Here is a 16,978-nt window from a genome sequence, read left to right as displayed (position 1 = left end):
CCAGAGTGCTGGGATTAAAGGTGTGTGCCACCAACACCTGGCCTCCTACCTGTTATTGAGATTAATCTTTTATTCCTACTCTGACATTCACGAGCTCCCAAACAGGTGTGTCTCTGTATATGCAGCATAAACCACATAATTTTACTTGTTTGTGGAAGAAACAGCAGCTACAAATAGCTTATATGCATACATTACCTGGGAAGGGACATTTTTGGGTGGCTCAATTCTAATGGATGGGTCCCACTCCCCTGGAGGGAGCACAGTCACTTGGTCCAGGAACTCATCAATCCCTGCCAGAAGGTCGTCTCGTTCCTTTGCTTTATATGCCACATCATGAAAAATCTACAGAAGGAAAAGAAAACTTAGAAAAACTCAAAACTATTTTATTTACAGAACCTCCAGTGAACAGTGAGAAAGGGATACAGCCTCTTGATTTTTATCCCTGGCATGGGCATCTAAGACATAAAACTTAGTGCTTAGAGAAATACACAGATTTTTAAAAGGAACCCAAAGCCTAGTGTGGAGGCGAATATGCCTGTGAAGCCAAGCCCGATGGAGGAGGATCACCTCAGCTGGAAGGCCAAGCTGGTTACAGAGTGAGACCAGGTGTCAAAGAGGCAAGACATGACTCTAAAGTCATCCTATTATCTCCCCAGGACAAAGAACAAGGCTTACAGAAATTCTGTTAGTCATGTGAAAACTAGACAGACTTACTAATGAAGGTCTTTTATGAAAGAACCAAAAGAGATCATACACTCAGCCCATGCTTCTCTGCCTTGGAAACCCACTGTATAGCAGCCCTCTCCAGGCCCAGAACAATGGTGCCTGCAGATACTTCCCGATGACACTGCCTGAGGCATAAACTGAACTCATGCAAACAACTCTCCTTTCCATGGAATGGGAGTGTTTCTTTATGCAAATAACTTCAACATATTTATCAAACTATACTCTGCGGAAAGTTAACTCAGGCTTCATGAGTTACATTAAATATGAGTCTACACATTCTACTTGGCATAGTAATTCTCCCAGAAAATGATTTCTCTGTATCTGTGATTACTTTAAAAAGGGAGTAACTCCAAAGAATACCTTGGAGTTAAGTGGCCAAAGTGGTACAAGCTTATAATCCAGCACTGGGTGTGCAAAGACCAGCCTGGGCTACGTGTTAAGAACCTGTCTATTGAGCAAGGAAAGTCTCCCAGAGGACTTGGGTCTCTCCTGATTGGCTCTCAAAAAAGTTCCCAGCATGCTTCCCAGAAGACACGGTGACAGTCATTATTTTATCCTCAACAACAAACACGGTTTCTGCAACAGAATTAAGTGCTCAGTATTTATGAGATGAGTAAACAGAAGGCAGAAGAGGTGTGTACCTCGTCCGTCATGATGGTGGCCATGGATCTGCCAATCTCATGGTACTGCTGACCTTTTCCTACTGGACCCAATAAGATAAACAAAAATCTGCCAAAACACACAAAAGAGGGAGTTACGTAAATAAAGGCTGAGAAGTAACATTTTATTCACTCCAAATACCGAATCTTTCTCCCCCACTACCACACAGAGAGTGTCACTACCGTCAAGAAGAACATGTACTAATCCCAGCAGAACATCACATTGCTATGGCCCAACAGCATTTGGGGCTGTCATAAAGTATCATTCAATAATGTGGCTGGCTGGGTTTCCTAGAGTTACCATAGACACAATTCTACATCCAAGCTGTAGAAAGGATGTCTTTTCAAAACATGGCATTGATGTGTAAATCCAAGGTTATCTGATTCCCATTCATTGTTCTAATAAAAAAAATGATAAGAAGGGGAAGGCTAAGAAGTAGAAATGACCTGAGCCCTGGATGGGAGCTCAACTGTGTTCTGGACATCTGAGCCCTCTCTATAATTAATGGGACTCTGAGTCACCACATCACCACCTCAGGGCACACAAATAGCCAAGTGCTTCTGCCTAGAGACAGTTCCCTGGGTACCACTCTCTCCTGGTATGACAGTCACTGGTCCCCACTGTGCTCTTTCACTATTACCAACCCTAACTTCTGGTACTAACTAGTCTCTAGCATTAGTGCTCACACACATCGGCTCTGGGTAGGATGCCCTGAGCTGTATCTTTCAGTTACCTTGTTGGGATGGGCACTTCTGTCAGGCCAGAGAGGAGCACAGCTGGGGAGAGCCTCACAAAGGCAACGATGGGCCGGTCCAGAGTGTCCACTTCTCCAACCAGGACATTGGAAGCCTCTGCCCCAGTGGGAATTTTTTTCATGAAATGAAGGTCTACCTGAAAGTGCACAAGAGCCTCTGACAATTTAGGAGCCATCAACTTCAGTGCCAATCACTCTCTTCACACCTTATATTTCATGTATCACTCAAGGTTTTAAAAAAAAAAAAGGTTTATCACTGTTTTATTTGTTCTTTACAAAATCCTGAATGGAGGTATCTTAGATCATATCCAGTCCCACTATTTAAAAACAAAGGCAGAAAAAAGCAATTAAGATGCCGGGAGAGAAAGCTGGCTAGAACTACGGAGCTTAGAATACATATTTATTTGTAATTTATATCACATATAAATTATAATTTAGTATGTGTGTGCATTCATGTGTGTACTGTGTGTGCGCGCAGTATGTGCTGTGTGTACACGTGTATGTACGTATGCAACCATGTATGAAAGTCAAAGAACACCTTGTGAGAATCAGTTCCCCCTTGCACTGTGTGGGTTTCCAGATGGAATTCAGATTGTTAGACAGCAATACCTTAATCCACTGAGCCACCTCAAGAATCAAAGTTTAGCCAGGCATTAGTGGCTCACGCCTTTAATCCCAGCACTTGAGAGGCAGAGACAGGCGGATCTCTGTGAATTCAAGGCTAGGCTGGTCTACAGAATGAGTTCCAGGACAGCTAGGGCTACACAGAGAAACCCTGTCTTGAAAAAAAAAAAAAATTCAAAGTTTAAATCCAAGAACTCTGATCTGAATCCCATCCCATATGCTCCTCAGAGAGGAGGTGCCCCGGAAGTTCTGGGTCACGTTACTTCTCTTTTCTAATACCGGGCTGCTTCCATCATATACAGCAGTCACAGCCCCCAAGAAGAGTCCAAAACATTCCTATGTTGTTGGGAGGCAGCTACAAAACACTGTGTGACAACTTGAAGATGAGAAGGAAATATCAGAGCTTACCAGATCCCAGAAAGAATCCAGAATACACTGGGCTCCACTACAGATAACCTTAGGCCTAGAAGTCAACTTGCCATGTCTCCCTCACCTTGCTTAGGTCCACAGGACTGTGTTCACAATTCACTCCGTTTTTCACCTCAAGATTCGTAGTTGGAGCAGACTGAGGAGAAACAGTCTGACCTGTTTGGAGAAAACCAAACAGAATGGGCTTGCCCTTCCCCTGACACAGCCAGCCTGTGACTTCTAGAGGCTGACAGGACTATGAAGCAGGGTCCACCCGCATCTTTCTCCACACACAGTGGTAAGAGCAAGACAGAGGCCCTGGTCCTCATTCACCTTCCTCTCTTCCTCTCTTTCTAGAGGCAGCGACCCCAACCCCAGTGAACAAGGACTTCTACAGAGAGCTTGTCATAGTTTGCTAGCAAAGGTCTGCACTCTGATTTAGTAAATGAACAGATAATGCAGACAAGACCATGCCCAATCACAGCAAGAGAAGCAATTACAGCTGAAAGGTTTTGCAACTCACCTGGCCTGAGCACGGGCTTTGGACATAGTTAACTCTCAGAAATCCCATCAAAAAATTCAGAGTCCAAGTGTCACAGCCTAGAACCCTAGTAATTCCGCATCTCCAACTAGTCCTCAAATGCATTCTTAATATAGAGAAACAACAGAGACGCACAAGTCCTTACCATCTTTATCCATGGAATGGGGGTCCGATTGCTTCTTGCCAACTTCAGCAAAGGAGCGGACAATGGGGATGAGGTTGTTCCTCCGCCTCTCGTTCTGATGGTGGTGTTTCTTGAGAAGGGCTTCCCGAACTTTAACCCTCATACTGTCATTCAGGTCACTGAACAGCTCTTGCTGGTCCAGGATCAGGTCTAGAAAGCAGACATTCACAGCAACACTCAGAGTCCAGGAGCCCAAGGGGAATGGTATCAGGTGGCTGGGGAAGGAGCAAAAGGCAGAGGCAAGCTGCTCTACTAAGGTCACCAAGGTGATTTCTGCTTCCTGTCCGAAGAGCATTTGGTTTCTGTGAGAACACATCATTTAGAGATGGGGTGTCACTATGCTATGTAGGCTGGTCATGAATTCCTGAGCTAATGCGACCCTTCTGCAAAAGTGGGGCTTACAGGAGCTGGAGAGGTGGCCCCATGGATAAGAACACTGGCTGCTCCTACAGAGAAACTGGGTTTGATTCCCAGCATCCACGTGGTGGTTCCTAACCATCTGTAATTCCAGTTCTAGGAGACCCAACACCCTCTCACAGCCCCCAAGGGCACTGGGCATGTGGTGTGCATACACACATGCAATCAAAGCACTTGTACATATAAAATAAAATTAATTAATTAAAACACTTTAAGGTAGGACTTCCATGGTGACACATTATGCTTAGCTCCAATCATTGTTTTGGGGGAACAAATCCTATTGAGTATTTAATACATACCTAGAACTACACCACGAACTGCCCATCTGTTTGATACAACCCAGAACTATTCTATTGTGCTTTACAGCTGTTATACTAAAACCCAAAAAGTGGGTATTTTTATGACAATTCTTTTTTTAAATTCTATTTTAAAATGTATTTATTTTTATCTTCAGTTACGTGTTTGTGTGCCACATGTGTACAGGTGCCCATGGAGACTGGAAGAGAGTATCAGAGAGTAAATGCTCTTAACTCTGAGTCAGTGTGTTCTTCCAGATAAGGAAACCAATGAACAATTGTTATAAAAGTCCCCAAACTCTCACATCTGCTAAGCTGAAGAGCGAGGGTTTATATCCAGGACTGGCTGACTCAAAAGCTCACGATTACCCTCTTAATTCTACTATCCCTTCCTCCAAGAACTTAGCATTGCTGTAACTGTCAGGGATGTTGCAACTAGGAGGCTCCAGTGACTGACTACCTGAAAGTGGAGCCTAAAGGAAAAATTAAATCGGAGCTGGAAAGATGGCTCAGTGGTTAAGCGCATGAGCTGCTCTTCCAGAGAACATGCTTGCAGGCAAAACGCACGAATACAAAATGAAATAGTAAGTTTAAAAACATATTATTTAAATTAATGAACTGCTTACTGGAGAAAATTACCAGCATTTAAACTATCAAGCCCAATTATGGGGGGTGGGGGCTTCTTACTGGTTCTGTCATCGGGACTCTAGATCATGTCTAGAGTTCAGGCCCTACACTTCATTCCTAGTTCCATTATTCTTGACTGGTCTGACCTTGGAATTACATGACCACTCTCTACTCAGTCTCCTCATCTACAGAGAGGCACATTGCCAAAGGCTCTGCACCCACTGGAAGGCTGTTACTGAGCACTGCAGCTAGCTTTGAGCAGCTGCCAGTATTCCCTAAATGCTGGGATTGCAGGGTGAACAATGGAGACCAGGTCCCTGCATATGCAACCTTTGTAATGATTATTTCTTCCCTCAGATTACACTCATGCTTTAGAATTCTTCATCTTGAAAGGAAAAAAATTCTACCTGAGGCCCCTCTTCTATCTACTGTTTTTAACTTTTCTCTTCCCACTTAAAATTCTCAAAAGAAAAAAAAAAAAATCATGATTCAAGAACCACCTGCAGCTCCCAGCTGAGAGCCCACAGGAAACCATTTCTGTGCTGGGCCTTCAGGAACACAGCCCTATCTATAACTCAATTCACATTTCTGGCTCCCAAACTTACTGCTTGATTGGTTTAATTTGGAGAGGACATTTTACTCCAAGCCCAGGCTGGTCTTGAACTTGATCTACCTGCCTTAACCTTTAAGTGCTAGAATTACAGACATGAGCCACCACCTATGTGGAAATGTGTCACAGTGGTCCCAGTAGGCTAACACCAATTTGGTGGCTGTTACCTGGTTTCCCTCTCACCACTCTAAGCACTCCTGAGCCTCAGTCTCCAAGAGTGACACTGCCCTGCAGCCAGCTTTAGACAGTGAAGCTCCATCCCTTTCTAATCTCACTATTCAACCACCCTTGAGACTGTAAGCGCCAAATGCCCATGGGCCAATGGCCCAGAATACATTTCAGTTCAGATCTATCTCAAGAGTCACATCAAAGCTCTGGTCACCTACAGACATCATCTGGATGTCCCCACACCCTAAAACTTACCAAGTACAAAATGAAACCCATCCTCTTTCCACCCACCAGATCTGATTTTCTTAGTCATCCAGCCATAAGCCAGAATCCTAAGCACTCTCCTCCTTTTGCCCAAAACCAGTCCATCAAATTGTTCCCATCAATTCTACTCCCTTGCTGCACTGCCCATCGAAGGGACACTGGCCCACTGGAGCGTGTGGCTCTGGCAGGCCTTGCCTTCTCCCCCAACCCCTCTGCCTCGCTAAAAAAAATTAGATTACATTCCTAAAGCTAACTACCAAGGTTTTGGCCACTTCCTCCTCCTGAGGATGACTACCAAGGTCCAGCTATCAAAGTATTAAAGTCCAGCAATCAGAAGCCCCCTTTGTCTCATCTAATTAACATGACCAATCAAATTTAAACACCTCATCCTAACATGGGGTTTCCCCTTTTACCTTCATAAACCGCCACTTGCCCATGGGTCTGTCTCCTCCCTATCCAGAGGTGGTCCTTTGTCCCACTCTCCTGCCCCTTTTCTCTTGTCCCCTTCCCCTTCCCCCTCACCCCCACCTCCTTTACCACTGCATCCTAGCCCACTCTAACGAAGACCTCCCCTTTTTCTCTTCTTAAGACTGACACCTACAAGGTCATTTGCTGCTGATTTTCTGCCTGAGTCAGAAAGCAGCCACTTTAACTTTTCTTCCCTGCTTAATAAAGGATCTCTCTGTGGAAACAGGCATTTGGGTGTGTTTGTGCCTAATCCGGAGTCAAGGAAGGAACACACACACACACACACACACACACACACACACACACACACACACACACACACAATGCAGGCACCATCTTACCTGGTCTAATCCCATGGCCTGCCTTACTCTGCCTTTAACTCACCCTCCATCATCTCTCTTACAGTGCTCTAATGTGATAGAGCACTACCCTGCCAAGACATCTGCAGGGTCTTCTCATCAATGTTTATAATGTCACTAACTCCCTGGTGTTCCTCCTCTGAATAACAGGGCAGAAACTTTCTTGGGAACCCTCATGGGCATTTAGACACATAGCTAGAAGTCGGTGAAACGCAGATGTGGCCCAGTCAGAACACAGTCAGAGAATGGGGTTGTGTGAAGAAAGGTTTCTGGGGGCTTGTGAGAAAACTCCAAGAAACCAAGACAAGAGTCTTGTGACCTCATTTTCTTCAAAAGCACAGACTTGTTCTTGGAATTTGCTTTTGAGCCCCTTCCAGGTGTATCAGACAGGAGTAAGTTTACTCCAGATTATTCATTATGACTGACTGGCTATTGCTATTTATAAACCTCCACAGAAAAACATGTTTCTGACACATACCAAGGGTGGCTTTCCCATCCCATGCAGCTTGCCCACTGCACTGCCCTCAGGGTACTGTGTACATTGTATAAATTGTCTGATGTTCATTATTGGGTTCCATTCTCCCAGGCTCCACTGCCTTTAGAGCAGTGAACATGGCCATCGCACTGAACTCACTTTTTTTTTTTTTTTAATTTACTTTCCCCACAGTTGGTGGTACATCTGGGCACCACCTTCCAAAGCTGACACAGAAGTCCGTCAGTACTGACCATCCCTAGGGTCCCCCCAAAGGTCCTCAGAGAGGCATAATTACTTAGGTAACCGGAACAGAGAGTCTTTAACCTGTCCAGTAGAACAGAGTCGATCAAGAGGAAATGTTGCACAGGCAGCCAGGCATTCTCCAATTCTGCTCCATTCACGTCAGAAAACTTCTCAGCAGGTCTACCCTGCATGCCATTCTGAAGTTCGGGAATACTGTGGTTCACTTTCCTGCATATCTGTTCTAGATGACATATTTTATACTTTTACATCTTTAGTTTTCTTTTTAAAGTTATTGTTGTTGCTGTTGCAATCATTAGTGGGCCTGTGTGTGTGTGTGTGTGTGTGTGTGTGTGTGTGTGTGTGTGTGTGACGAAGGTGTGTGCCATGGCGTGCTTGTGGAGGACAGGGGGCAACTTTCATAGGTCAGTTCTTCCATCGTGGGTTCCTGGGTGAAACTCAGGTTGCTCAGCTTGCATAGCAAGTGAACCCCTGAGCCATATCAACAGCCCGTTAGTTTTCTTTCTTTCTGGCTTCACTGTTCTGTTCTGTTTTGCTTAAGAGAAGGAATCACTCACTGTATAGTGTACCAGAATGTTTGCCTCGAATACTTTCGAGTTTTTCCAGTGTCTCTGCCCTTCCTTTAGCCTTACCTGAAATTTCTTCTATGCTACTTGCACGCATGTCCAGAAGGACAGTGCCATTGATGAGGCAGCTCCTTAGCTCAAACAGACTGTGCAAAGAAAGAGTTGCCACGTAAGGCTTGCTCCAGCGCTCTCCCCCGTCTTCAACATCCTCTTCAAACTTCAGCCACCTACAAGCATGGCCAACAATGAGATGCCACTGATAGAAGATGGGTTTATCAAGGGCTATCTGAGTAGCCACAGAGAAGACTGCAATGCCTGGCCTAATGTACACACTGGAAGAACTGGAAAAAGCAAGTTGTGGCACAGTGAAGTCTACCATCCCCCCTCCACCCCAACTTTTATTTTTACTTATTCATTTATGCATTAATTCATTTTGGTTTCTCTTGTGTAACACCCTTGGCTGTCCTGGAACTCTCCTGTTCTGGAGACCAGGTTGGCCTTGAACTCACAGAGATATGCCTGCCTCTGCCTCCCAAGTGCTGGGATTAAAGGCGTTCGACACCAATACCCAGCCCTAATCCCATTTTTATTCAAAGATAAATCTAATATTACAAACACATGTAGGTACAAGACCCCAAACATATTTCTTGTTTTATCCTTGGGACTGTAGGATAGAAGTTTACTGTCATTTTCTCCCTTTTACTTATCTTTATTTTTTTTTCCCGAGACAGGGTTTCTCTGTGTAGCCTATCCTGGCACTCGCTCTGGAGACCAGGTTGGCCTCGAACTCATAGAGATCCACCTGCCTCTGCCTCCCGAGTGTGGGATTAAAGGTGTGCACCACCAACGCCCGGCTATCTTTATTTTTTTAATTGTCTATAGTAAGCATGATTTTTAAAAATCTAATCTGTGTCATTTGGACACATTGACAAACCACATTAATAAGACAGTTACATTTTTATCAGTTCTTTGTATGATTTTAGAAATCCACAAGGACAGAGACACAAAAGACTAACAGCCTTTTCACTTGCTACCAGGCCAGCTGGCCCACGAGAAATGTCCATAGTAGTTCATGCATCAAGGCCACATCAGTGTGCGCTGAAGCCAGGCTACCTAGTTACCCATGAAAAGACAAAAGGCAAGCTGGCCTGCCACTTGCTGAGAGGTAGACATCTGCCTATGCCCAGAGCTCCTGACCCGGGTTCTGTTAGGACCTCACCTGGCTGTCTCCTTCCACTCAGCATCCTCTCCCTCTCTCAGACAGATTTCATCCAGCTCTGTGAACAACTCATGAGGCACATGCTCCTCATCTTCCTCAGTGCCAAGAATGAACTGTACACGCTGAGATGGGGTGTCTAGAAAACCAACCAGAGAAAGGTCTTGATGTGTATCTAGCCTCCAAGTCGGAACAAAAATAGCTTCTGCCTAACAGCTTTGGGAATATATAGAAGATGTCCCGAATACAGATTTAAAAGTTCCTTTGTTCTTAGAGAAAAGGCTATTTTGTGGAAGCATTTAAACATGAGGACAGACCACTTTCAAAAGTCCCATGAGAACCTAGAAATCAGGGCTGGAGAGACGGCCCAGTGGTTGAGAGCACTGGCTGCTCTTCTGGAGGACCTGGGTTCAGTTCCCACCACCCACATGGTGGTTCACAACTGTCTAACTCCAGCACCAGGGATCTGATCGCCTCTTCTGGCCTGCAAGGGCACCAGGCGAGCACATAGCATACAAATATACATGCAGGCAAAACACCCAAACACATAAAAATGGTTTTTTTTTTAGTTTTCTAGAGATCTGACATTTTTTTTAAATAGCAAAGGATTACTTATAGTGTTGATTGAGGTGTTGAAATGCCAATTTCAGGAAAACATTTTTAGTTCTTAGAAGCATTCCTTCCTCTTGGGAACCCTAGCCAATGGCTAGAGGATCAAGACCAGCTGCCTATGCCTCCTGCACTTCCATGAATCACCATACCACCCTACCATGGGCACCGGCCCTCTCTCCCCGGGGTCTTACCATGGGCCAAGGCTTCCAGGCCCTCTTCGCCCTGGCTGGCTCCTTTGCCCCGCCCTCCTCTTCTCCTGTGCTTCTGGCCATGAGTGCGGTGGTGCCGATGGCTCTGCCTGCCCAGTGGCATCCGAACCCCCACATACAGAGTTCTATGACCTGGATGGAAGCAGAAGGCCTATGGAGAGAACTCCTTTTACAAAAGGAGTCTAGCATAATTAACAGCAAAAACATCACAGGTTTTGTACCAGGCACTTCTGGAATGATCAAAGTTTACAGACTCCAGGACTAAAGACAGCAGTCAGAGAGTTGGCAGTGTCTTCCTCTGTCCTGCATATGGCTATACACCTCACCAGGATGTTGTGACAATCAAAGGAAAGAACTGTGCTTCATTACGTACACTAGCTGTGAGAGAGCGGGTGCGTGGCTAGGAGGCATGGTGAGGCTGGGGGAGCATGTGAAGGGCGTAGCAAGTCACATATTAGAACATGGGAACATAGCTCAGCCGCAGAACCCAGCATGTGCTAGGCTCTGGCTGGGAGGGTAGAGGGAGGAGGGAGAGGGAGGAGGAAGAGAGGGATGGAAGATGGAGGGGGAATAGGAAGGGAGGGAATATGACTTAAAAACTATGAAGATATGCTACTTTTTGCTATTACACAAACAATGTGAGTGATTTTAGAGACGATTCCCATATGGTAACCAGCAGGTTTTGGCAGAGAGGTGGTTAAGCACAGTCAAGGCCCTTGTCAGACCGTCTGCACTTTGGCAATAGATGTCTGAGCATGAGTGAGCCATCCAGGTTCTCTTGATTCGCCTTTTAAAAGGAACACGGATGCTTATTTTTCTAACTCATGGGGTTATAAAGAGCAGCAAATAAGATAAGGCATGGAAAATGCTCAAGGCTATGCCTGGAACTAACCACACCATCTAGACTACTGCAGACAGGCCTTCTAAATCAGAGGGAGTGAGGCTTAGAGACATTAAAGGCAGTCACAACAAGTAGAAGATGCCTTTCTTGTCCCCTCCTGCTCCCCATTCCTCCCACACACACCTTTTGGTTTTCATCCTCCACCTGACTCCTTTGCCAACCCTGGAACTCAGAATCAGAAGTTCCAGGCAGTTCCCAACCCTGATACTCGCAGCCTTGCTCTGCCCATTTCCCCAGTGCCTGCAGCTCTGCACACCAGAGCTTAGCTGTGCCCCACTCTGTCCCCACTGCTCTTGGCAGCCATCTTTAGCCGGTGTCTTTGAATTCTACCTATGCCCATCCCTTTGACCTCTTGTTTCTCACCTTACTGAGAAGTCTCAGGCCCTTCCATGGTAGCCCCTTCAGTCACAGTCTGGCTCCTCTCTGCCAGGCTCTGGAACACTCCATTCCATGCCTCCCACTCCCCGGCCCCTCCCTGGCACAAGTTATGCTCATTCTCTGCTCTCCATCCAGTTCTCCATGGCTGACCCAAGAAGATTCCTGCTGACTGCTGCTCCTATGTTTCGTTCTCTCCTTCCTTAAGCATGACTGGCCTCACCCCTCCTCCTCCCCAGATTCTTGCTCCAGGGCCTCTGACTGTGGCTTCTGTCCCTGCCCTTTACTAAAGCTGTCCATAGTAAGGACGTCAGATGGCACTTAGTCGCCAGAGCTCTGTCACAGCGCGCGCGCGCGCGCACACACACACACACACACACACACACACACACACACACACACACACCTGGTTCCACAGACTCTGGACAGCCAGTGTGCAGCACGGGTCTCCAGATGCCCATCTTCCTTGGTGTCCTGAGTGCCTTCAGCTCTCCTGCCACTGCCACCTCACACACCCCACCAAGAGAAGGGTGATTCCTGACCCTTGTTCTCTCCTCTCTTTTAGTGGAACCCATTCTTTGGATTTCGAGTTCACTTCTTCACACGACTCCCCAGACCCTTAGTTTTTGTATGTATCTCAGCTTGGCTTACCAGGCTGGCATCACACAATTCTGCCTCAGCCTGGGAGTACAGGTGTATGCGGCCACACAGTTTCAAATATTTATCTACAGCAGTGGTTCTCAACTGGGACCCTTTAGTACAGTTCCTCATGCTGTGGTGACCCCCAACTGTAAAATTATTTTTTGTTGCTATTTCATAACTGTAATTGTGCTACCATTATGAATTATAACGTAAATATCTGTGTTTTCTGATGATCTTAAGTGACCCTTGTGAAATAGTTGTTTGACTCCAAAAGGGGTCATGACCCATAGGTTGAGAACCACTGACCTACAGTGATTAACATGCCTCAAAAAATCCTCCTTTGAAAGTCAAGCTCACAGTGGATGTGGTATCTCACACCTAGAATCCTCGCACACAGAAGGGGGCTAAAACTTAGAAGTCAATCTGGGGACCATAGTGGGTTTGAGACTACTCTAGACAATAGTGAGGCTTTGTCACCAAAAAAAAAAAAGAGAGAGAGAGAAAGAAAGAAAAGAAAGAAAGAAAAAGATTCCATATTCATGTCTACAGCACACCACTGTGTAAATTCCTTGGTGGCTGTGGGTTTCCCAGCAGCTCCACAGTGGCTCATAACGGTGTGAAACCCCAGTTCTAGAGGAGCTCATGACCTGTGCTGGCCTCCAGGGCAATGCACATACGTGATGAAATGGCATACATGCAGTCAAGACACTCATATACAAACTAAAAATTATTAAGTAACTTTCCTCAGCATTACCTTTGATTCCCAGCTCCAGCCTCTGCCATCAGGGATGCCAAGCCTTTCGCTGCTCCTGCTCTGACAAAGCAGGGTCTCCTTCCTGTCTCCCACACTATCTGAACGTTACAGAGTCATCCTCCTGGTTACAGCCATCATACTTCATCCTATGTGTCCAGGCCCCCTGTGCTCAGTTCTCAGCCTCTTCTCTGGGTTTTCCTTCCTTTGGGACAAGTTTACATATTCAACATGGAAATAAATAATCTCTACCAGAACCAGGTGATCAGCTCAAGAGAACTAAAAGGGTATCCCTCCACGCTGGCACAGAAGAAACATTCTGCCTCTTCACCAGCGCCAGAACAGCTGGTCCCAGCGCCCTCCACACTCCACAGCTGCTGCACCAGAGAACTTCACACTTTCTCCACCTGAGCCAAGCTGCTTCCTCAGCATGCCGGCACTTCTGCACACTCACACTCACCCAAGACTCACTGCAAAGTCACCTGCCCTCTTAGCATTATTTCTAATTTCCCTGGTGAGATGTGTGGTCACCTTCCTCCAAGTTACCCAGAGCCCTAGCCAAAGCTTTTCTCATGCCTTCCCCCCCACCACCACCACCTTGCATTACAGTTGAGCAGTTGCCTTACTCCCAACTACATACCTGTGAACTCATAGCCCCGGTTTAGGTCTCCTCCAATGCCTATATGTAACCAAACTCATTCTTTAGCCAATGTCAGCAGACTGAGTCTACTGAGGCCATCAGCATGCAAATAAAGCATGCTAATTTAGTAAAACTTGTAATGTTGATGGTTTTAAAAATAAGAATTCACATACATACACAGAGAGAGAGAGAGAGAGAGAGAGAGAGAGAGAGAGAGAGCACAGCCATGAATGAGAGCCACTGGATCATCTTTGGAGCAGAAGAGAGAGCACAGGTATGAGCCACCCACACAGAGGGGCTGCAGACTACGCTACTGCCCCAGGTGCTGTTTACCAAGTGCTCACATGCAGCTCATTAGCGAGTACTAATGGATACTCTGCTCCTTTGGGCTTACAGGGTGACTCAAAGTCGATAACCACAGGGGAAGTTCCACATGTGGAACTCACGCAAGCCTCCTTAGTTACAAATATGACCAAGTGGGTCCAGCCTTTGTTAGAGAGCATTAAGCTGACACCAAAGTCATAAATTTAGGACTTCATCAGGAGTAATGCTCTGCCAGAAAAAAAATGGGAAAAGCCATTCCTCTAACTAACACACATGCCGTGTTCCACAGGGGCTGAGGAGACCCACTGAAATGTCCTATGGACTGTCGCAGTTGTCTTCTAAAGATGCTCTTCCATTCATCCTTCTCTAATGGGTAGAGTCAGCTCATTCAAAAAGACCCACATTTTCCATTATGAACAGGTCTCTGAAGATATCGTTAGGGAACGTGGGTAGAGCATCCGAAATACAGTCAAAGGAAGAGGCAGCATTGCATTACTGAATCAGAAGACAATTTATGGCATCTTCCATTAAAGTGAGGCTGTTTTTTCTCTGTGTGCCATTAGGTGACACCACTAGCCTGCATGCAGATTCATCAAGTGTTGGGGCTGTGTATTTTAGAATCTATTCCACCCAACATCTATTGTCTTTTAGATGTCAGCTGACAGCCACTAGATGGCCTGGTCTCAGTGGAGAATGGCTCCTATTCTAAATAACGATAGCCTTGGGCCAAGGAGAGCTTACACCCACCCTGAAGGCTAGTGAGTCGTGCTGATGTAGGGTGCCTGAGGACTTGAGTATGTGCAGCAAAGAAGTGTCTCTAGGATTACGGGAATATTTGCTATTAGTCCTTTATACATGATAATATAATGTAATAACATATACATGATAATAGATGTCTTCTGCCATTGCCCCCACCTTTGGATGATTATTTAAGATGATGCATCAATAAACCAGGGCCTTCAGTAGTAACTGAGTGCCCTCCTGATATGACCAGATGTCTCTGTCTCATCTTTAACATCGTTGGATAGTTAGCTTTCCCGCATCCACACACCCCTACTCAGGGTCCGATCCGGGGTTGTTTGGCTGGTTCTGATTGCAGCCCCAAAGACATCAGTCTGTAATAAATGGCTCCCTGAACATGGAGCTAATACAGATAATCAAGTTCTGTGATTACACCTGGAGTGAGTAAGTCTGAGTGGAACCCATAGCACAGGCAAGCCTGCAGCAGCCCACCCCACTCCCTCTCCTCTTCTGGGGCTCTGCTCTCGAGACATTTCAGGTCTGGGCAAAGGAGGACCATTAGGCCTCCACTGCATGTAGGGTTAACAGAAGAGACTCTAGTGTTCAGAAAGATCTTGTCATAAAAAGTCATTTCCCAGCACGGTGTCCTCCAGCAATGTGTCATCCGCAGTTTTCTTTCCCAGCAGAGTGGAGCCTGTACCAGGAAGAGATGATGTCATCGGGAGATGCTGCTCCCAGCAGTTCCTCAGCTGAGCTCAACGGATGAGACATGGCCCTCAAAATCCAAGAGAGCTTGCCCGGGTTTGTTATTCTACTCCGAAGGACACACCAAATATTCATACATGTTCACTTCCTAGGGAAGGACTAAGGTCCATAGGGTGATTGCTAGAGGACAACGGAGCTACTAGCAACGCACCTCCAGGTGACCAGACAGCACAAAGAAATGTCAGCATAATGAAGCAAGGCCTGGAGGGTGAGGTTATGCCTGCCCACCTCGAAGTACAGAGGGGAAAAGAGAGGGTTTCCACCCCAGTCTCCTCTACCATCAAGTCAGTTCCCACAACTAAAGAGTGTAATGGCACCAACATGTGTCTGGGGTGCTGTGAGGGCTAAAGTTATATTTTAAGTTTAAATTACTGTGCTTAAGAGATCTATAAGTGCCTCTAACCTGTAAGCTCCACTTGCCCAAGGACAGAGAACTTCCCGGAATGCCGGGGCTGTAGTTCATGTTAGATAACAAGACATGTGTTTTTCCTTCTCTAAACAAGGTTGGTTGCCCCAGCTACACAGGATGTGCTTGATCACTGGTAGGCCGGAAGTAGGAAGGCAGAAGTACATCAGGATGTATGCTTGCCCGTGATTGGACGGAGGCAGGAAATACATAGCCTTGTGGGTTTTGCCTTTTATCAGCCCCTGGCTACTACAGCAGGAATGGACCTGGCCAGTGTCCATCATCCTGGCCAGTATTTAATAAAGCTTGCTTCAAATTTACCTCTGGAATTGTGGTAGTTGTTATGGTAAAAGCTTTGTCCCAGCCCCTGGCATCCATATACCCAGAGTCTGGAATGTTATGGTGGAAGTTCCACCCAAGCCCCGCTCCAAACCCTGCTGCATCTCAGAAAGCCCACCAAATGATAGCCCCTCTCCCAGAGATATTCAAGACCACTCCCACAGGGTATTTAAACTGTCCCTCAGAGAACAGACTCAGTGGTTTTTCCAGCCTCCCTTTCCTGTCTGCTCTCTGGGGGTCTGGAAGGCCATCTGGGAGCACTGTATCCATTAAACATGGGCTTTTTCTAATTGGGTTTGATCTGGTCTGATTTGGATTGCTGCCTCAGCGGGGAGGCTTATCGGGTTGCAGAAACTTTTCATCAGTGGTCTTTCCCACCCCCTTGAGGAGGGGGAGATAAGCAGTACTACAGATGAAAGGGTAGCTGGTCTGAAGTGCCTGATCCAATGCCTAACACACGAGAGGCCTCCCGCCAACAGCACACTCCCTGCTCCCACTTTCTCCCTGTCCCTTCATCCATTGGGACAAAATAACTTCTAGAACTTGACCTTGATCTACCCAAACACCACCGACCTCAGCAGAGCCACCCACGAAACCCCCCCCACTCATACAGCCCCCCACTCCCCGACCCTCCACCCCCACATACACA

General features: G+C 46.3%; 1 protein-coding gene across 1 annotated transcript in view; it reads right to left on the bottom strand.

Moving 5' to 3' along the window:
* Positions 1-16,978, bottom strand: part of Slc4a8 (solute carrier family 4 member 8) — a 67,760-nt gene that overhangs the window by 33,383 nt on the left and 17,399 nt on the right. The window contains exons 3-10 of the mRNA XM_027396610.2: positions 10,428-10,577; positions 9,628-9,763; positions 8,475-8,635; positions 3,859-4,047; positions 3,258-3,349; positions 2,120-2,277; positions 1,368-1,455; positions 196-342 (exon numbers count right to left, since the gene is read on the bottom strand). Coding sequence (XP_027252411.1) covers positions 196-342; positions 1,368-1,455; positions 2,120-2,277; positions 3,258-3,349; positions 3,859-4,047; positions 8,475-8,635; positions 9,628-9,763; positions 10,428-10,577 — 1,121 coding nt within the window. The remainder of the gene's footprint in view (positions 1-195; positions 343-1,367; positions 1,456-2,119; positions 2,278-3,257; positions 3,350-3,858; positions 4,048-8,474; positions 8,636-9,627; positions 9,764-10,427; positions 10,578-16,978) is intronic.

This window comes from Cricetulus griseus, chromosome 2 (assembly GCF_003668045.3).
Source record: "Cricetulus griseus strain 17A/GY chromosome 2, alternate assembly CriGri-PICRH-1.0, whole genome shotgun sequence".
Lineage (NCBI taxonomy): Eukaryota > Metazoa > Chordata > Mammalia > Rodentia > Cricetidae > Cricetulus > Cricetulus griseus.
The sequence above is the reverse complement of the archived record's forward strand: the minus strand, read 5'-3'. Positions and strand labels throughout refer to the sequence as shown.